Genomic DNA, 22,497 nt, shown 5'->3' with positions numbered 1-22,497 from the left:
CACAACTTTTTCATGAAGGAAATTCTGCAGTAAATATAAAGAAATTGTTATTTACATTCAATTCAGTTTATTTACATAGTGCTAATTCAAATCACATCATCTCATGACACTTTATAGACACGATTCATTCAGATCATACAGTCAGATTAGTTAAAGATTTTCTAATGAAACCAATTGAGTTAGTGGCTTTACAGAATTCATTCCTCTCTGATGAGCAGCAGGCAACAGTAGATTTTTACTTTCATTATTCCATTGACTCTAGAACAGTCACTCCCACCGAGCATGCATGCAGTGACAGTGATGAGCAAGAACTCCCTTTTAACAGAAAGAAACCTCCAGCTGAACCAGGTAAAGTGCAAACTGCCTCTGGTTAAAGGAGATCAAACCAGACATACGAAAAAACTTATAGAAGCATTGATCCATAAATAGTTATGTACCAGATGAGTATATAAATTCCTCCCAGTTCCACGCATTTTATCCTTCAAAATGCGTTTATATGGTTAAGACCTAAAGATGATCCTCAACAGTATTTTAAACAGTAATTTTTAAAGAAATAGTTTCCCTAATGGTGGTAAAGTTCAGCTAAGGCTTTTAAAGTGATCTGGATGGGAGACTCCTGAACAAGGAGTCTTTGTCTGCAAACTGAACTTAAATGGATCTAAAATGAAATAACAAATATCACTTCTTTCAAATTTTATTTAATGTTAATACCATAAATATACAAAACTGAAACTATTTCACATGCGACAAAAGCCAGACAGGAGTGCATCACCTTTTTACACTTGTTTGATCATGAGGATCAAACATTACAAAATATACAGGTGTCCCTTTACCCATTTGATTCTGTTGAATAACACTGTCACAGGCCCAAATAAAAACAAAAAAACAAACAAAAAAGAAAACTGTTTTGTGTCAGTAGACTTCTAAAACGGATTATTCTGTACATTAGAACCAGTTTGCCAAACACTTAAAAAAATTACCCACTGTGGCAAGGCTTCATATAGTACTTAAAAAGTATAAATACATGGTAATAATGTGGGTTTATTTAGCAGAGTATTGTAATAACTTAAGGTAAAACTGAAGGGTGCACATCACAAAGCCACGACTGGATAAAACAAAACAGTTCTATGAACATTTGGTAGTTTATCACAGCTTTTCAGGACATAAAATAACACTTGAGATTAATTCTTCCATTCCAATCGTTTACACTCAGTCTCATAAAACACACGCATGTTTGCAGGGCTGATCTGCAAAGTCAAACATTTCTACAGCCTAGCTGTCGCGTTAACCTTGTCATTACAAAAATCACACAGGCAAAATAAAAAATAAAATGCAAACAGCTTAAATAACTTAACATAAATTAACACATTATTTGCACTAACTTTGATGTAAAATGAGAAATGCTTCATGTATAGAAAAATAACTCCAAACAAAAAGCAATACTGCCAAGATTTGAGCTTATTTTAGACCTCAATGTTCTAACATTTACTTCTGGGAGTATTTAATATTTTGCACAGCGGTTATCATTCATCTATCATGCACATCTTCAGACGATCACGTTCACTATGTGAAGTGCCTAAGCACGACGGAAGGATAAAAACGCAGATCCATGTTTCACTCTGGTGACAGTAGTCTGTACAACTTTAGTGTGAATAAAGACATGTTGATGGCACCGAGTATGCATCAGGTTCAGTCCCCTCTTCCTTTAGGGTTTATTCTGGGTACTAATTTTCTACTGCCTGTAATTCAACACAGACAGAGAAACATCAGCTCAAATGATGGACTGTTAGCCTATGTAGTGTACATGAAAACAGTTTAAGGTTTCTTTTTTCATTTTAACATATGTGCAGGTTAGTCTTATGAAATAAAATAAAAAAATTCTCCTGAGAGAAAAGGCATTTCAGTTCTCTCCATACTTGTTTTTTTTTCTTCTTTTTTTTCTAACAGGAAAGCAAGAGCCCAGGATCAAGCGACTCTAAGGTTATTAGCAGCGTTAGTTGTCTAACAAGTGAGAACAGATACAAAAACGACTGAGGGTCACATACTGTAGTAATGAGTTAATGCCATCGAAAAAAAAATGAAGGGGTACATTGGTTTCTGTTGGAACTTACCCACTTTGAATACACCTGGATATTTCAACCACGACTTGAATTACAGTAATACACTTTTTTTTGCAGAAAAACCCGTGGAGCCTGATAGAAGGAAATGAAGTTGAAGATGGCAACAAAGATTTTGTCTGTAATTTCTGTTTAGCATGCCTATTGCCATCATGCTGTATAGGTAGGGTAAGGAGTTGAATCAGCCGAACAAAAGAAGCACACAGAGCAGAACTGAGAGTTATAACTGGGACATGACTTAAGTAATATAATTTTGAAATGCTTTTTCATATATTAAGAATGTTATCATCTTGCTACATCTAGCAAACATTACCTTTAAGTCCTAAATGTCCCATTACTTGCTCAAAATATATAGTATTGCACTGAAATCCATCTGTAAAAAAAAAAAAAAAAAAAAAGCGAAAATGAAATTAACTGTGTGCAAAAAGATTCTAACAACTCATAACTCTAACACTGAATTGATCCAGCGGGTAGCTGTTCGGAGGTCATCACCACAACAAATTGGGCTAGAGCGTCTGTGTCATCTGCCTCATCTAGGATCGTCTCAAAGGACACAAAAGGACGAGGAAAGAACCAAAGTGGATAACAGTGCAGAATCAGATCGCTCACTACACACATTTAAAGCCCAGCTTTAATCGCTTTGTTGACGTGACAGGACAGTGACCTGATAGGGTGAATTCCATAGTGTCTTCACTGATGTTAGGTTTTAGGTGAAGATGATCGACTCTGGTAACTCGTCTGTTATTTTGCTTCGCACCTCAGAAGATAAATGTGCAGGGGAAACATTCATAAATATGCTCTATTGAATCTGAGAGGCACCGGGACCAGAGTTCAGCGCCTCCATGTAGTTGTTTTTGTGTGTGTTTTGTTATATTTGTGAGCATCTGTGCCTGGAACATGTTTATGGATGAGGTTTGAAGGCCCCGCGAGCAGCATTGGTTGCAGCATTAGCGGCAGCGTTGGCAGCTGCAGTCTGAACGGTCTTGTTTGACATGACGCCGGTCGCAAACTCCTGTTGAGCCTTCTCAAAGCTGGCACCAGTGGTTCGATACAGTGCATGAACCTAGAAAAGGCAGAGATAAGCACAGTTATAAGTCTCTGGATGTTTTACATGCTATCCACAATGAAATGAAACTTAAACCAGAGAGAAACAGAAGTGCATTGTGCTTAAAATTGGATTTTTAGATAATCTAAAATGAACCACCTGTGGAATTAAATATTTTTTAGCACACTCTGCACAACACTTTTAAAATAACAGGTTTGTTCTTGTAATCTTGGGACTCTTAATTTTATGTTCATCAAAGAGAAAGACTGGAGGAAGTAAATGTCCCTAGCACCTTAAAGTAAAAGTCTAAACACTTTGTGTCCAGGGTGTGTGGGGTCTGCAGAGACGTTAGCTGCCATCTGTGTGTCATTTAATCATTAAATGAAAGCTACCATGATGATTCGTCTATCATTTAATTAGCATATTTGAGAAGTACTCTGAAGTATTAGATGTCACATATAGGACCCTTTGCTGATCGCTTATTTTTTATGAAAACTTTTATGATTTATAGAGATTTAATTTCCAAACACCTAAAAAAATCCTAATTAAGAAGATATTTTAAACAGTGTGACAATTGTAAATGGCAATCTTGTTACCTTTTTAAACATTATGAGCGAGCCCACGGACAGCGCAGTGAAGAGAGCTGCAATCAGTAACATGATGATGCCAACTGGGATGCTGGTGTTTAGACCAGTTAGCGCTGCAATCCAGCCACTGGCAAAAACCAAACCAAAGACAGCTTTAAGGAACTCTGTAAACAGTCAGAGAGACAGATCAAGTGATGGCACAACATATTTACCATGTTCCCCAGCCTGTTATGCCAATAGATTGTAGAACATGGACTCCAAACTGACAGATGTAGATGAAGAAGAAGACAAAGAAGCGGAACGAACTGTCACTCCTGAAGTGAGAAGAAGACAGGAGCTGTTAGGAAATAATTCATATTGAAACATTAAGTATTATGACATATTATCTTACTTACCTGAAGGCCCCATAAAGTGGTCTGTACCAGCAGATGAAAGAACAAGGGGTGAAGAGCAGAAACCAGAGCATGGACAGGCCAAAATCCACACCACGATTGGCATCCACAATGAACCATGCCAGGCAGCCAAACATGTTCACAAAAAGTGTACCTGCATGAACTGGTATGTCACATCACACAAACTTTAGCAAGAACTGAAAAGAGTAAGATATACTTACAGCATTATTCAGTTGTTAGAACTAGTTTTAACCCTATGTGTATAAGAAAACTTTGAAGGAAGTTACTAAATTGAATTTTTACATCCTGTATTGTGGTGAGGTTGATGGTCAACTTACACATCCAAAGGTTGTACATGATCTTGACGGTCTTTTGGAACTCTATAGGAATGTCAACAGCAATATCATGATAGAAACATGGACCAACAGGAAACTTTTCTGGTAGTGGAGGCCAGTTGTTCTTTCGGCCTGTATGAGCAAAGCAGACAGTGTTTTGATAATTAATATTACTTTATATCAAATAACATTTCATTTTATGATTTATGAGGCATATGAAGGCTAATCTGGGTAATGGCCGAAAGGACCAGATCGCGAATACAAGCGGCCGAGATGAGTTTCTTTCGCAGGGGGGCTGGGCACACCCTTAAAGGCTGGTTATACTCCCGCAGCAGTGTGTCGCAGGTATGACGCAGATATTTTTGATTTATGCCCGATATTGAAGCGTGGTCTGCACTGTTATTCCATGCCACAATGCAAGAGGGGCAATCACGAACTAGCTGTGGGTCTAGATATGGCCGAGGTGGTGAGGAAGTGGAAAAACGCAAGGGGCAAATTTGTGCAAAAACGGAGAGACAACTGGGCGAAAAAGAGCAGGATCCAGGTGGAAAAAGGGTCTCAACGTCCTCGCGCACCTCGGTCTTCAACAAACAAAACAAGCCGGTAAGGTACCAAACAGGAAATACGCATAGAGTAGAGCAGATGTAGATAACTGTGACACACAGGCAGACGACCTTGTTTCTGAGGATAAACCAGCCTTAAGAGATCTGGTGAGGAGCTCAGTTACCCAGGAGGAGCTCGGAGTAGAGTCGTTGCTCCTCCACGTCGAAAGGTACCAGCTGAGGTGGCTCGGGCATCTATTCCGGATGCCTCATGGTTGCCTCCCTCGGGAGGTGTCCCAGGCATGTTCTATTGGGAGGAGGCCTCGTGGAAGGCCCTGGACATGCTGGAGGGACTATGTCTCTGAGCTTGCCTGGTGTCGCCCCGGGTTCCCCCCAGAGCAGTTGGAGGCATTGTTTGTGGAAGTCTGGGCATCTCCACTTAGACTGCTACCTCCGTGACCCAGCCCCCGATAAGGTGGAAGAAAATGGATAGATGGATAAATACTAATGTGTTTTAAAAGAATGAGACCTAAAACTTTTATTCAAATTTCTAAAAGACAAAATTCTAGCTTTTTTTAAGCAAACATTATTTCTGAGATATCGAGGTGGTCAAACATAGATAGACGAAATACAGCTAAATTTCAATGAACAGCTCAGTCAGCAAATTCTTTTTAATTAGTTTGGTTTTAAAATCAAAATGTTAATTCAACCCTGTCTTTTTTTTTCTTGTAATGGCAATGCAACTGAAAAAAAAAATTATCTGAAGTGTACAGTTAATGAAAATGTATATTTTGAATTAGATTGTAATTTTTCTGAATACATTTCTAATCTACACATATTCACTAATAGAACATCATAACAGATTTGGAGTAACAATTAGGACTATAATAAAATAAATTAAATACCAAATTCTTTTAAGTGCATGGCAGACTGTGATGAGTCTCCTTATAGACCCCCAAAAAACCAAACCAAACAAAAACAAAACATGATAACTCACTACTCAACTAATGCTCTAGAAATTTATAGCTTCTACTAACTGATTAAACACGTTAAATCTATGTGATCAACGTAGGGTTTTTCTGATACAACTTTCTTATTTCTGATGCGATACCAATATTGCAACTTCAGGCATTTAACGATACTGATATTAATCGATATCACATCAGAATAAATCATACCTTTGCCACTCATTTTGTAGTGTGTAATGTTAAAAAAGGTTGATCAAGTGATATTACTCAAATAGAGAATAACTCTTAACTACTATTGGTATGAGAATAATTGAACCGATTATCATTAACCAACAGATTAAAAAAAACTTTAAACAGAATCAGATGGAAGCAGGGGTGTTTCTAACAGCTTGCTTATACCAGAGATTTAGATGCAGGCAAAATTACACCTTATTAAATACATTTTGGGGGTGATAACCAATGTATCTCTTATCACCTAAAAGCTCATTATCAATAGAAGCTAAGGATACTTGTCTAAATAAACAGAGCTAAGATACATTTTAGGAATGTGTACCCCTAATAGAGAGCGTTATTTAAACTTATTTCCCAAGTCTAAAGCAAAGTAAATATTTTTTTAATTGCAGAATTACTTGTACGCTGAATAACTTTAATGAAATAAGATCTGATCACTAAGGGCAGTTTCAGCTGCAAGGAAAATAAATGGATGAGTGATGGAAATCTGAATAACCTCCTGCAACTCCATGGGACTGCAACTCTCTTTCCCGACGATCAAGTTCTGCAGCTTTCTTCTCCAGCTCCTCCTGTCTTCTCAACAACTCAGCCTGAGCACGAGCTTGGTCCTGGAAGACACAGAAAAGCCTGTATGATTCACACCTGAAAGCTGCAACCTACTTAAAATAATACAATTATTTACACCATCTTTAATTTTGGTAAATGTTATGTTAGTTTGGAAAAGGAGTAGAAAAACACATCTCTGTTAGTATTAACCTATCTTTAAGAACTACATCTGATAATTAAAGGTAAAAAAAAAGGGGAAGTCGATAAACCTAAATCACTGTTCTGTGATAAATAGAAACATCAGATTAAAGACTGTACCTCGTTATGTTGCGGCTGGGTCATCAGAAAACACAAAAGTATATAAAGAACAACAAGGAAAATTAATCAAATGAATAGATGGAGGTTCTGTTGTGCAAAAAGATACACATGTAGGATTTTAAGTTAAATAAATAATCAGATGATTACCATTGCAATGTGGTTTTAACTATGGAGGACTTTATTCATCTTAAGAGACAAAAGAACAATATGATTGTTTAAATTGTAGAGGAGACATAACTTAATGAGATGAATGGTCATTATCTCTTAACTTGATTGCAAATGAGAGAAGAACAAAGTTCTTTCTTTAATTCGAAGCTCAAATAAAAAATTACTAATGTAAAATTGTGCTATTATTAAAACACATGATCAGGGCGGGGGAACATAGAGTCCTCCATTATCTTTGGCAACCCTGCTAAAGATAAAACGGCTTACAATAAATATATCTATATACATTTATCTATTAGTGAGTGATGAATTATTTATCTATTGCAGTGAAAGTAAAGAAATACAGCTGTGGCTCAGAGCATAGCAGTGATGATGTTATGGGATTACCTGAGTCTGGTGTTGTGAATAAGCTGGAGGCTCTTCTGTAGGCTTCATGATGGCAGGTTGCGTGTTTTGGGAAGGGGCAGGTGTAGGTTTGGGAGCATTTCCAGGTGCCGCCTGCAGACCAGCAAAAGACATCCACAATGTCACCTATGCAACTGAATATTACCGCAAAATATTATGTCATTTTACCTTCAGATTGAAAGACAGGGGAAAGACAGGAGTAAACTAGGTTACTCTAAAATACAGACACACACACTCTCATGCACAATCTGAAGCTAACCGTTCTAGCGTCTGTGAAGGGATTATATTCTTCCAGACCACCAGGAGGGGCAGACCGTGTCACCTGGGTCACCGAAGGATCCTACAAGGTACAAAGGTTCAAACAGGAGTTAAGGGAGGGAATCTACTTCTTCTAAAAGATAACCCAAAAAAAACTAAAATCCTAGCAAATACACTTGTTTGGGTGCTCCTCTAGGCGTAGGTCAACATCTTCACCAAACAGAAATTAGATTATTATAATGCACTGATCCACATTTTTTCCCTTCTGAACTAATTCTGAAACTTCAATTTGGAGATCAGAAGAAACCCTAACACCAGAGCTCTGTTTGCTTTAATGTATTCATCATTAGTATTAACTTTTCAAGAGGCGCTGTCATAAACTCCTTTCTGCAAGCATGCTATGTATTATGTACGCATATATATCAAAAGGCAACTTGAGATTAGTATATGTGAGAAACAAAGTCATGTTAACAGGACAAACTCCAAACCTGAAAACAAATGTGCAACTGTGAAGCTCCAAATTAATTGCATTTATTAAATTAAAGACAAAGGCTATTAAGGGTTGACTTTACAGTTGTTTAACATATTGTTAACCTTTCTTAAATGTATTACAAAATTAATTGGATAGGATCTCCCCCTATCGATCGGGTCGATTTTCACTGATAGCCAATGTGGAATTTTCTAGAATATTAAGAGCAATACTAATATCAATATTGGATCAATGCATCTTTATTATCCACAATAAATGTATATAAATATTTGTGTAACTGCAGCCGCTATAAGTGCTAAAAATATTTAATTAAAATACAGTTGGCTTTGACGCACAAACATAGTTAAACAAAAAAATACTCCATTTCTTTTTATTCATTTAACAATATAATCTGCTAGTTTATGCTTTCAAGGGCAAATAGTCTAAAATTATTCAGAGGAACATTTACATGCAAATTATGTTCATTTATGCTGAAATTTTCTATAGAATTTAACTATAATTTGTACAGCAAAAATCAAAACTTTTGTTTCATTTAGTATATCTTAGTTGTTGAGTTTGGGCTAAGTCTAACTTAAGTAACATTTATTGTGCATTTACGTTAGTGGCTTCAACTAAAATAGATAATTAACAAAAACATGTTTGAAGTTAAACAATATCACTTATGTTAAGTCAAAGTTTTTCAAATATTTTATTATAGTTTGGCCATTTAGTTCAGCCCAAGGAGGACAATAATTATTTATAGGTAAATTAAACAATCTTTATTTATTTAGAAATAAAAATTTCCCTAAAGGTCCATCTTTTAAAACAGTGGAAAGCATCACACCAACGATTCATGAGGTTTAAAAGGTCTTTTAATTATCTACGAGATGTAAATGGTCAATTGTTTATTTAAACTTTTTTGCTAATTTATATGATCCAGTTACAAAGCTTGTTAGATGCTTGATAGATATATAACATTAAAATAAACGCTAAAATAAATCCTGTCGACACCACAGGTGCTTATGTGTCCAGAGGATTGCTGTGTGTAATAATCTCGTTAATAAAATCGCTTGCGCTTAATTGCATCTCTGCTCTTCCAGTTGTTACGGCCTACCTCCCATCTACAATTGGAGAAAAAAATGTTGCCACGGACATTAAACTTAAATAAAGATGAGAAATAAGATTCTCCTCTAAAAAAAGTAGCTTTATGCAAATATTTACAGGCGACGGTTAAAGCTACTTTACACAGCTAGCATACATATACAACTGCAGATGTTATTACGTTATTTACGGCAATATCGCCTGAGATATAACTTTATAACGTATCTTAAACCATTATATTATCATTAAATAAGATAGCATTTGACACTCCTGGAGGAGCTTCTTGTCTGTCTAGCTTATTAGCCTTGGTGCTAAGGTAAATAATGTGGGCTCAATGGGCAGCAACCATGCTAGCCATGTTAGCTACCTGGAAGGGATTGCTGAAATCCGGGTCTGCGAACGGATTACTGTCAAAATCAGACATCGTATCGCCTTTCTAACGACTGTCTTCTTTACTAGAGAAACCCCCAATCCTCCAGGAAAGGTTTCGCCTCGGATTCAAATTCCCTTATTGTTGTTGGCAGCCCTCTTTGCCTCCTCCTGAAGATGGAGAGCTCTCGATTAGCAAGATAGCCAGTAGCAGAAAAATGGCAGCAGCTGAGAGGATGCTGATAAACAGCGTCACGGAGTCAGACAGCATCACAATGCCTGGACCATCTGAGCAGGTTCACCACATGGGAACCATAGAGAGCAAGTTTGCAAAAAGGTCCATGGGACGTTTACTCTTTGTGTATTTTGTTTTCTGCCTATTTGATCATACTAGCCAGAATGCCAGTTCATTTAAGGTCAGCATTCTAGGATTTTGTTTCTACAATAGTTTCCTAAATTATGATGAAGATATTCCCCCTATACACACACAAAATGCACAGTAGGGCCCTATGCATTGTTCTTTTCCTTACATATACTTTTTTTCTTCATCTAGGGCCACTGAAAAAATAAAAAAGTTAACTGATTTTTAAATTTTATTTCAGTTTAATATGGGAAAAAAGTCGGAATTCTGAGAAAAAAGACAGAATTCTGAGAAAAAAGTCAGAATTCTGTGATTAAAGTCAAAATTCTGAAATTAAAGTCAGAATTCTGAGAAATAAGTCAGAATTCTGAGGAAAAAAGTCAGAAATCTGACATTAAAGTCAGAATTCTGAGAAATAAGTCAGAATTCTGAGAAATAAGTCAGAATTCTGAGGGGAAAAAAATCAGAAATCTGAGATTAAAGTCAGAATTCTGAGAAAAAAGTCAGAAATCTGAGATTAAAGTCAAAATTCTGTGATTAAGTCAGAATCCCGAGAAACAGTCAGAAATCTAAGATTAAAGTCAAAATTCTATGATTAAAGTCAGAATTCTGAATTTTTTTACCATATTAAACTGAAATTAATAAGTTATTTTTTTTCGTACATTTCTTTCTAAAACATATTTGAAAAAGATTCTGGGTTCAAGAAAAAAATCATGAAACATATAACCTAAATGCATAGAGAGCACCTATAATTTATCTGGGAGGTCTACAGATTAGAGTTTAAAGCGTGGGGGTGTTGTTACGATTTTTGCCTTCGAAGTGAATAAGATGGTTTCATTATCTCTACCAGAAAATTCTCAAGGATGATGTTCAACCACCATCACTCTGTTGTCAGAGCACAATGGTATTCAGCACAAAAGAACAAGCCTTCAAATCATAATACTAAGCCCCACATCACCATAAACAGGCTGTTTATACTCAAAAACTCTACCATCTTTTAGTAGGCAGTGACTATTACATTTGTGGGAAGCTTATTATGTTTGAGGGATTATACATTAAATGCTGCATATTTTTACTATGTTCAGTTGTTTTATTACATTTGTGGGTATTGTTACTCTATCAGTCTAAAAACATGACTGTTAGGTTGATTGGCTTCTCTAAATTGTCCTTAGGTGTGAGTGTGTGCATGAATGGTTGTTAGTCCTGTGTGTCTCTGTGTTGCCCTGCGATGGACTGGTGACCTGTCCAGGGTGTACCCCGTCTCTTGCCCGTTGACTGCTGGAGATAGGCACCAGCACCCCTCGTGACCCCACTTGGGACAAGCGTGTAAGAAAATGGATGGATGGATGGATATTCTGATTGTTTCTGGTCATAATTTGTATTATTATGATTAGGAAGAAATGTATTTCAGTTACCATAAATACATATTCAGTCAAGCTGATATATGTCTAAATGGACACTTTTTTAGGTATACAAAACTTTATTAAATTAATGAAACTAATTTTAGTTTCTGTTGGCAAAATGTCTTTTAGGAAATCTATTGTTACAGTTGCAACTAGAAATGTGATTTTAGCAGCTGATGATGATGACTTTTCAAAGTTGTAATGCACACGCTCAACTTTGAGTGAACCTACTCACACCAGCTGTTGTGAAACAAAACAAAAAAAATAATTTCCATTCTTAGGCTAGGTCAATATAGAGTTGAGGATTTAAGTCTGAGTTTGTTAAATCTGCTTTGTTAAATCGGTCTGTGAAAAACATGTAGATTGTTAACCTGAGCATAGAGTTAATGACATTGTCTTTTTGATTTCTCTTTCATCCTGCCAATCATTGTCACAAAATGTTCAGAGTAATTGACTTCAACACTGTAACAAACAACTGATGACACAGAGAAAAACAGGAAAGAGCATATTTTTGTCCTCCTTGCTTGTCACAATCATCATACCCTCAGCTATTCTTGCAGGGTTGTAAAGAGGGGTAGTTAATCTCAGGGCAATGAAGAGATACATTTTTCATTGTTTTTGCAATATCCGTCATCCTGTGTGTCTCGGGGATATATTTATAAAAGCACTAAACAGCCTATATGCACACTGCAAGAAAAAACAACCAAACCGGATTCAGGGAGCACAGTAATAACATTTTCATAAAAATTATTGTTTTTTTTAAATTCAGAAAGCTCAAATAATGTTTAAAGCCAAAAACAATTTATTGTCAAGAAACATCCTGGGCAGATTCACCAAAACAAGGAGGGTACAATGCAAGGTTATCTATGCATATATTGTGAAACAGATATATTTTAAAATATGTATATTTGAAATGGGGTATAAGGAAAAGGAGGAATAAAATGAACTATATCACATATTTATTTGTTCAAAATGCATTTTATTAATTCCTTCATTATTCAAATATATTAAATTCATTACAATGTAGAAAAGATTAGTAATAATATAGACAGGAGTGAAAATAATTGAAGAATTGTGGAGGAGTTGCAATGATGATAGTAACAGCAGACCGATTTTGCCCTGGTCACAAAAAACGTATTCAATAAGACTTCAGAGAACAGCAGTAAGTTGGCTCTTTTGATAGACCAGGGATAAAAATGAAAGTCATCTAGGATACAGTATACAGACTCCTAGAAATCTAATACTTGCTCAAAGGCATCAGTCTGCCCTGATGAGCCACTGGAAGGAGTATTTGATATTTTTTGTAATTCTTCTGTTGTCTCTGGAATGTTCAGTTTCCTCCAGGAATAATAGAGATAACAGAGGGTATTTTTGTTCCCGTTTTATTAACGGCTCTCATTCTATTACATACTAACACGAAGATGCAGTCAGGTGTTAACACCCTATAGAAGGACATTAGAATGAGAGGGATGCCCTTTGGTCCATTCTAATTTTTATAAGAACTTATAAATGGAAGTGCAGATGTTGCTGGGCATGTTCTTAACCCACAAAAGGCCTTTAGAGGAAACCTGGCCCTTAGAGAGATGCTGGTATGGTTCAAGTCCAACATCACAGGAACACAAACAGTCCCAGACTGATAGTGGGTCTCTTCTGTTTAAGCTATCTTTGTGTCTCTGGCTAGAGAAACCAAATCATTTACACTCCTGCACATATAAGGAACATAAAGTGGAAGGTGAAGCATTATTTGTCACTATTTTGGGATTTAGTCTGAGCTTAAATCTTGAATGCCGAACAGAATAGATATTTCTATACATCAGACTTATCACGCTCTTCTCGGCAAAAATGAAACTGGTCTGTACTAAACTAGTTGGTGACAAATAATAAACCCCATCAGCCTTTGATTGCAATGGAGGAAGTAAATTCATATGAAAAGTTTTGGGATACTGATACCATAATGGATGAACTGTCATATACAAGTTTCAAAAGACCTTTTGATTTTTTATGGGGCATGATTTATTTTCCCTTTAGGATTAATAAAGTATTTCTGATTAAAATTTGAATAAATTTTAATTGACTGAACAGTTTTAAATATTCCTAATAAGGCAGTCTTTTCAACAATAGACAAGACAATAAAAAGAAATAAAATAAGGGACAGTTCTCTGTCCCCAGTTAATGTGTTCTTGAACACCTATGCCCAAGCCAGAAACAGTTTGTACCTTTGATTTTGTTTGAAGCATCATTGAATAACATAAAAAAAAATAATAATAATCTTTCCTCTTCTGGATTAAAAACACAATGGCCTCCCTCATCTTGACAGGTTGCAGATACCAATTCTGTATTATAATGTATTTGTTCAATGTTTTTGTGTAACTAACTTGTTTTATAGTGCTCCTTATAGGTCTTAAAAATCTCATGCTGGGTTGTAACCTGACTGATAATAGAAAGAAAAATCAGTCATTATACTTTAGGTTTTAAATGAAAGAAAAGAACAGACATTTTTTTTTTTTTGAATTATGAAATTGCTGTATGTTAAATAAAAATAAATTGTCTTCTTTATTGAAGCCATTTTGTAAATGTTATAATTTGTAAAGTCATATTCAACCACCATCCCCTGTGTTAAATGAAAGTGATGATTATGGTAATGATGATAATAATGATGAGGACTTTGATATATGAAATGTCAGCAGCTCATTTTTTTTACATGAGTGGTCTGAAGAAGCAACCCAGACTGCATTTATTATTTGAAGAATAGTGACCTCAGTCTTAGATGCAGTTCCTTTAACTTTTTGGTTACCCTGTTTATCAACTTGTCCATGAAATAAGTTGTCAGAGGCCTCTTTTGAAAACCTTGCTACTTCTCAAAGGCTCCAAATATTTATCTATTTGCCCTCAATGCCCACTTGGGGGAGCTACAATGCAATTTGTCTCTTCTGCCCACTTTGCAGAATCTTTCCTCATTTGCCATCAATTTATTTTCATTCAAACGAAGGGTGACCATGTGAAGAACATCAGATCAGTTGACAGCCTGTAAATGTGATTTAAACATTTAAGCACCATTTACCCAGATTAAGTTCCAATTGAAGAACAAATGCTATTAGGGTGGAAGTCTTACAGTATGAGATTAAACAATTCCCTTTCTCTGCTGGAATGCTGGTGCTCATTTCTAAACAAAGGCACCTCGCCGTTTTGGTTTACAGCAGTCTATCACACCATCATCTAAATGAAACAAACCCAATTTGTGTTAATAAGTTGAATTTGAACCCTGTTGATGTTATTTTTGATATATTTTCCATGTATAATGTTTTGCCTTTATAGCCTCTGGATGAATCAAACTGCACCTTTATTACAATTCACCTACAGCACACAAACTAAATCACAAAAACACACACAAACAGAGAGAAAATGAGCATCGGTTCCTTCCCTAATCTTGTATTAATGGACCCAATCACAGACTCTATGAATAATCAATGGCCAGTGGTCTGCAACTGCAGCCCTGAAACCTTGAGTGAAACTGAATTTTCCTAATAGGACACAGACACACAGACACCTTGAATCACTAATAAGCTCTGCTTTGTGGGTTGAATTTACGTCACATGGTTTGTTTGCTGCAAAATGCGAAAGATAAACAAGCCATGCTAGGTTATGGCAATGTGTGCATGCATCTACTGTATATAGCGCAGTGTGAAAAATAATAATCTTTTTCTTTTCCTATTCTAACTCTGCTTCTACACATGATACTGTATGGAAACAGCCACTTTCGTTAATAGCTGCTACATGAGTCTCTTAACCAGCTGGTCATGGCCATTTAGAAATGTTCATTAAATTGCAGGCTGGAGTGGATAGTTGCTCTTTTGCTGTCAACTAAAAGGAAGACATAACAAAAACACTGGGGGGTTAGAAAAAGAGACAGAATAGAGGGAAAACAGTGCCTAACAAATTCACACCCATTCAATGTTTTCATGTTTTTTTTATGAAATTAAAACAATGCACTACAGTGTAAATAGTTTAGATTGCATGTGGTGGATAATAAGTGCCAGCAATATATGTTTTTCAAAATGTTTTAAACTACAACTCTGAAAGGTGTGGTTTGAAAATGTAATAACTTCCTTAATCAAGACAATATGTGAATGATTAATCTTTACTTTATTAAAAGCTTAAGTTTAGTCATTTTTTTTTGGAAAGTTTCTTTTAAACAAAAACAGTTTTTTTTATAGAGTCTTATAAGATTTAGGTCTGGACTATAACTGCATGTACATACTTTAATCTGAACCATTCTTTGCAATCTTGCACGGTTGTTGAGTGTTATCCAGCTGGAAGGTGAACCTCAAACCTTTTACAGCTTTTAACCAACATACTCCCAGAATTTTCATACGTTTTTGTTGCACCGATCTAATTATTAAATCTGACCAACACTATCCCGGTGTCTCAACATAGAGACAGTGTTTTCAGAATTTTACTTTTCTACCATATAGTGTTTTGCATGTAATCCAGAGTTCTCCGCATTTGATCAAAACACACTTTTTCTACCATGCCCCAAAATAGATTATTATTATTATTATTATTATCATTATTATTTTCTTTTAACAATCAAACAGTCCTACATAATTTAGAACAATTTTGCCAGATTAAGAAAATCCCAACTAATTGTTGTCATTATTAAAGATTCTCCCCACTGAGTTATGAATGTTGGAAACTCCTCCAGAGTTACCATTGATGTCTGAACCTCTTCTTTGATGTTCTCATTGTCTGGCCAATACGCTTTTTTTACCACACACTTGAAATGATGAATTGAACTGGTGCTGTTTACATATTACAATCTAACCCTAATTGATTTCGTTTTTTTGCAAATGTTTTTGCAATGTTTTTTATTCTTCTTTTATTTTTCTTGTATTTTATTATCTAATTCAAGTAAAGCACTTTTGATTTGCCCATGCACTGAATTGTGTAATATAAATAAAATTGCCTTGCCTTGCCTAAAGGCAGCTGGCAAAACTCAATTTTGTTTTAATCATTGTAAAAATAGGCTGAATACATTTATAAACAACACTTTTTTTATGCCAAAAGATAAATGTTGAAATAATTAATTATGTTCCTTTCACTTTACACTCATTCATAGTTTTGCTTTGGCCTATCACATTAAAATCGAAATAAAACATGTAAGTGTGTGGTTGGGTTCCATAGAGGATCACAGATCTGAACAGAACCAAACTTAGGAATTTTAAAGAGCATTCAATTGGATGCTAAGGTTCAGAGATATGTGTGGACATTCTGAAGAAGAGAACTATCTGAAATGTTTGAATGAAAAAATCCAGCTCCTTGCTTTCCTGGGCTTTATTCAGATCTCTGAATTCAGCTTGAGTTGAATCTAGGTTTAAATTGCTAGAATCGATGCCCCTAATGGTAATTCTTTTGATTGATTGATAAAACAGTGTTTTGGATCTTTTGACTGCTCCTTCTGGCAAGCGTGACATAATGTGAAAAGATAAAGGGTGTGAACACTTATCCAATTCACAGTTTGATATTACAGCCAAAGCAAAAAGTCACAGATGCTATAACTACCCCATTGCCCTAGATAAGAACCTTGTGTGTAATTAGATCTAATTAAAGTCTATGAGTGTTATTTTAGGGCGCTGAAAGGCTGGATGAGCAGCTCTTGATATTATGGGTTATTAATGCGCCAACATCTGGTAGGGTTCTGGCACTGCTTAAATATGCTGGAAAATTCGGTATGCAACTCATTCTATGGTGCTAAGATAAAATCCAGCAATTTCAAGTCGCTCTCTTGCCTAAGATACAGATATATAAAGTGTTGGTTTGTGCGACTGTATGTGTTGTGTGTTTGCTAGTGAGATTGTTTGCGCTGATGACCAGTCAGAACACATTACACACGCCGCCGAGGGAAGCAGCCCTCTGTCAGTGGAAAAGCAATTGATTCTCCATTTCCATATTAATGAGCAGATTTGTTAAGAGCCTGCTGGAGAGGAAGAAAATAACTGGGTCTTCATAGGGCACGACATTTATAAATAAAGCTGATGCAGAGAAAAAATGGAAATTAAACCTTTTAGTTTAATAAATTTGAGGCGTCCGCAAAGCGAACGATTTGCATTTCCATTTGTGGCCAAATAATGAGTGTGCAGGGCCATGATGAGCCTGCTCACGCTGCTTTTGGGTCTCAGATAGTCAGACAATCACTCCAGCGTGCAGCCCGCCACCTCAATGTCATTAACCGGGGCCGGTTGCCTCTGCTTCTCACACTGCATGAAAAGTGAGATTTTCGTCCCCGTAAACCCCCGTAAACTCCCGCAGATCTGCCTGATTTTCGTCAGTTTCCGACAATTTGCAACCCGTGCTTGTCCGCGTTTGTCGTGCCACAAATTGTCGGAAACGGACAGTGACGTATGTGGAGAGCGATCAGCTGTACTAATGGCCCTAATTAGCATATGAATGCAGCAAACCCGCGCGGCTGGCCAGGTCTGGCTTGAATAACCTTCTCAGTATTGGCTGAAACCACTATTCTCAAACAAATGAAATCGCTCGTGATTGGCAGCAAAACCACACGTGGCCACGCCAGGCTTTAATTTTCTTACTGAGTATTGGACGGAACCACTTCTTTTTAAACAAGTGAAGCCGCTCGTGATTGGTTGGCATATATATATATATACATATATATATTTATTCATATATATATATATTTATTCATTCATATATATATATATTCATATATTTATTCATTCATATGCTGTGTATTTATGTTATCCTACACTACTACACAATTATTATGCTACCATCAAGGACATGAATGAATTTATACAGGAAATGAACATTTGCCAGGAAGCTGTTTATGCAAAGAAAGAGCTTTATTAAAACACACACAACTATATACAACGCGTATCCAAACACATGCGTATCTAAAAATTACAACTCCGTGAACGGTCCGTTTGCTTCCTCTGGGTTGGAGGTAACAGGCAGCATTCCCTCCGAGGCAGGTCCGATGTGCAGACGCCTACTGTGCGTGGCCTTGTACTTCGACATCGCTTCTAACCGGGACTGCAGCTTAACACAGAGTTCAGTGAGATCCGGCCTACGAAATGGCGGCGACCGTACAATCCATCCAGAGACACCGCCGACGACGCCATCTTCTTCGTCGGACATGAGGTCGACGGTGGCGGACTTACAGAGTTCCACTTCCTCATCTGCCAGCACACTCTGCCTCGCCTTCAGCAGCTGAAAAAAAAAAAACATGAATCAGCGCACTGCATATGGACACAACACATCTATCAATGCACCTGAAAAATAGTCACCAAATAAAGTCTTACCCTCTTTCTTCTGGCCCGACTCCGAGCAGATAGCCTGGCGGCCTCCGCACGCAGCGTGCTGGCTAGCAACGTGTATCTGAAGCTCCTGCATACCGTCTCATAATACGTCTTACAGGCAGCTGGAAAACAATTAAATGAGAGTGGTATGAATAAAAAAATAAAAAAAATCAAACGCAAGTCACAGTAACAAGGAAGGAGAAAACATTAAAACAAGTCACTTACACACAATGTCGTCTTTATCAACATCGTGCAAATCCAAACAAATAGGAGGTCACCGCCTCATTGTGAGGCGACTGTAGTCTGTGAAAGAAAAAAAAAAAGTAAAGCTATGGTCGGTATCCATCCGTATCCATGTCCTTTTACCGCAGAATGAAAGCATATTCTTTAAACCTTACCCCTGCCGGTTCATAGCGCCTGCAATTAGTCTCCGAGTTGTTAAGACGGCATAATGCTTCCTGTGAATCACAAAAAATACACTTTAGTAAAGCTTTAGGCTAGGCTGCTTTTAGCTTACCTAGCTAGGCTAGGTTGTCTTTAGCTTGCCTAGCTAAGCTAGGCTGCTTTTAGCATAGCTACCAGTAATCGAACATATTTACCGCTAGCGTGGCGTTGTGCACCCGTCTTCTCTTCCTCGAGTTCGTATATATCCCGCAAAGTTGCTCGACTGCAGATAGGGTGGCCAGATGTCCGGCTTTAGGGCGGACAGTCCGGATTTTCATTGCACTGTCCGGCGTCCGGCGCTGCACCCAGCCGGACGTGTATTTGTCCTCCTTTACCCCCAGATTCCACATACTCCGTCAGCGCTCCGCCCCGCTCACGTACGGAGTACTTGTCTGTCTTCTTCTTCTTCTTGTCGAGTTTTATGGCGGTTGGCAACAAACTGTTAGTAGCATTACCGCCACTTACTGGTATGGAGTGTGGTTCGTGATGGTTTAAATATTGATCCTGATACATTCTACCCTAACTTCTTCTAAACATACATTCAAACATTCACACTTAAAAATATAAACATATTTGTGCACAGCTTTGTATATCATTCCTTCACTCACAAACACACTTACTATAATTAAATTCTATGGAATAATTTCGTTTTCTTTAGAAATCGAATAATTATTTGTATGTGTTTACTCCCTAAATTTTTCCTCAGTATATCTAATAAATTAACCTTCTCCTTAATGTCTTCAAACTCTCTTCTCATATATCTTCTCTCTTTTTCATATTTATGACACTCTAATATAACATGTTCTATGGTTTCATATTTATCACAGAAATCACATTTGCCCGTTTTATGTTTTTGTATTTTAAAAAGTGTATGATTAAGTCCTGTATGACCAAATCTTAACCTTGTTATCACTCTTTCATCCTTTCTATTTCTTCTTCCATTTCTTCTTTCTCCTACCATCTTCTGAATTTTATAAAACCATCTTCCTGTTTTATCTTCATCCCACCTTTTTTGCCAAATTTCCATAAGTTTCTCTTTAATAATACTCTTTCCTTCTGATTTACTTATTTTAACTATAAAACTAATAGAATGTTTAATTGCCCTTTTTGCCATTTTATCTGCCCTCTCGTTTCCTTCCGCCCCAATATGTGCTGGAACCCACACAAATGTAACTATCAGCCCCATGTTTCGTATTCTGAACAGTGTATGATTTATTTCTAATAAAATGTCCATCCTACTATCTGTATTACTTGTCTGTCATGTAAATCAATGAGAGCTGTTCCACATCCTCCGCTCGTCACCGCCCACGTACGTCTTCTCCGTCCTTCACCGTCAAAATACGGAGCTGAGCTATTTTTTGCTCCCCTCCGGTCCGTCCAGATCAAGACCCGCTATTGCAATCGCACCAAACAGAAAAAAGAATGTAGAGAAGACCCGGTTTGTCAAATTAAATTATAGTAAAAACAGATCGGTATCTAGAAATTAGAGCATAGTTTGTATATATTCCCAAAAACTAAAACAATAAATTTAGATTTTATTTCCTGGCAAAACATTCAATTCGGTTTATCCATTAAAGAAAAAAAAAATTTGGAATTTTTAATCAATATTCTAATAATTGTAACAAAGTATTATATCCATAAATGTCGCTATGCAAAATGCTCCCTCCCAATCTCTGCTCTCAAAAATGAACTTTCCCTTTTCAAAAGATGTCTGAGAAAGATGCAGAATTTAAATGCAATTAAATTGTTTGAGTTAATTGAAGAATTTCAGTTGGTAGTCCCCACTGATTAATTTACTTTAACTACTATTATTATTTTATTTATTTTTATTTATTTTATTTTATACTTTGTTCCAGCCTGTGCATTTAATTTTATTTTTCAAAAGCAGGAGTTGTGATATTTCTTCTTGTATTGAAATATTTGTTATTGACTTGTTATTTGAGATTGTTATTGTTTTCTTATATATTCAATAACAAAAAAAAAAAAAGTGGAAATCTAAAAAAAAAAATTAACCATTACAGCCAACTGATTCTGATTAAAACTAATTTTTGAAGTAAATTATTTTGTGTATTTTTTTTACATAACATTTGCATACACAGTAATCTAGCGTACTTTAATTAAATAAATCAATTCAAGCTAAAATGTAAGAGTCTATAATTAGGCTATACTGAGCCTGATCTATTTCTACCATCTATTTGGGGGATATTTATTGCCACACTTTGGGCCACTTAAAACCAATTTAGCATGCTGACCTATGTCCTTATGACCACAGTGTACCAATCTTCTGATGGCTACTTCCAACAGGATAATGCGCCATGTTATAAAGTGAATCATCTCAGAATCATTTCTTGAAACTTTTCCACTTAAGTAATTGTGAATTGAGCATATTGACAGACAACATTTTATTTTTTATCTTAAATGCAAATTTAAAAAAAAATAATTACTGCTCTAAATGTATTGCTCTGTCAGCTAAAGATCTGTTTTGGTCTCTATACTTTAATTAAATAAATCAATTCAAGCTAAAATGTAAGAGGCTATACCTGATCTCTTTGTATCAGAGATTTTCTTACCCAGGGTTGCAGGGGGGGGTAAAACCCCCCCTGCAACCCTGGTTTGCATTTGTATAGCTCACAGCATGTTCATTTACATGTTAAAGCCTCCCCTAGAATTCCATGGGGGGGAGGCATGGGGGGAACACTGCCTAAGAAATTCCACGTCAATTTCTGACAATTTACGGGAGTTTTCGTCGAAGCCTGCAAATTGCCGTATACTGCCGCTAACCTGAAGTTCCACGACAATCTACAGTGCCGTATATTGACGAAAATCCCACTTTTCATGCAGTGTCAGCTTTCTGAGATTATGTAGAGAACTAGAGATTCTTATTGTCACTTTGAAAGAGGAATAGGTTGGACTGAAGGCACAATCCACCAACTCAGATGTGTCTCCATCTTTTTTGCCGTATAGCTATTCAGGTTCTTCCATACATGCAGATGTCACTTTAAATTTTGTTGTTGTTTTTGTGCTAAAGCAATGTGTCAGAAACCTTGTCTCTTTCATAAACGCTTGCTTTCTGATGCGCACATATAGACACATGCACACATTCACACATACACAAACACACAAAGCAT

The 22,497-nt window shown here is 36.5% G+C and overlaps 1 protein-coding gene across 4 annotated transcripts; it reads right to left on the bottom strand.

The window, feature by feature from the left end:
• Positions 1-678: 678 nt before the first annotated feature.
• Positions 679-10,092, bottom strand: LOC119798547 (secretory carrier-associated membrane protein 1-like). 4 transcript variants are annotated; one of them, XM_038308061.1, is made up of 10 exons: positions 9,847-10,092; positions 7,911-7,991; positions 7,634-7,744; positions 7,082-7,096; positions 6,714-6,825; positions 4,480-4,608; positions 4,145-4,304; positions 3,962-4,063; positions 3,759-3,876; positions 679-3,180 (listed from the first exon to the last, which is right to left on the bottom strand). In XM_038308061.1, exons 1-10 carry the CDS (start codon positions 9,901-9,903, stop codon positions 3,019-3,021), a joined length of 1,047 nt encoding a protein of 348 aa, XP_038163989.1. In that variant the 5' UTR covers positions 9,904-10,092; the 3' UTR covers positions 679-3,018. The 4 variants fall into 4 exon arrangements, with proteins under 4 accessions (XP_038163989.1, XP_038163991.1, XP_038163990.1 ...); XM_038308063.1 differs by lacking the exon at positions 7,911-7,991; XM_038308062.1 differs by lacking the exon at positions 7,082-7,096 and having other exon boundaries at positions 9,847-10,091.
• Positions 10,093-22,497: the final 12,405 nt, after the last annotated feature.

This window comes from Cyprinodon tularosa, unplaced genomic scaffold (assembly GCF_016077235.1).
Source record: "Cyprinodon tularosa strain WSP-4 unplaced genomic scaffold, ASM1607723v1 ctg63, whole genome shotgun sequence".
NCBI lineage: Eukaryota > Metazoa > Chordata > Actinopteri > Cyprinodontiformes > Cyprinodontidae > Cyprinodon > Cyprinodon tularosa.
The sequence above is the reverse complement of the archived record's forward strand: the minus strand, read 5'-3'. Positions and strand labels throughout refer to the sequence as shown.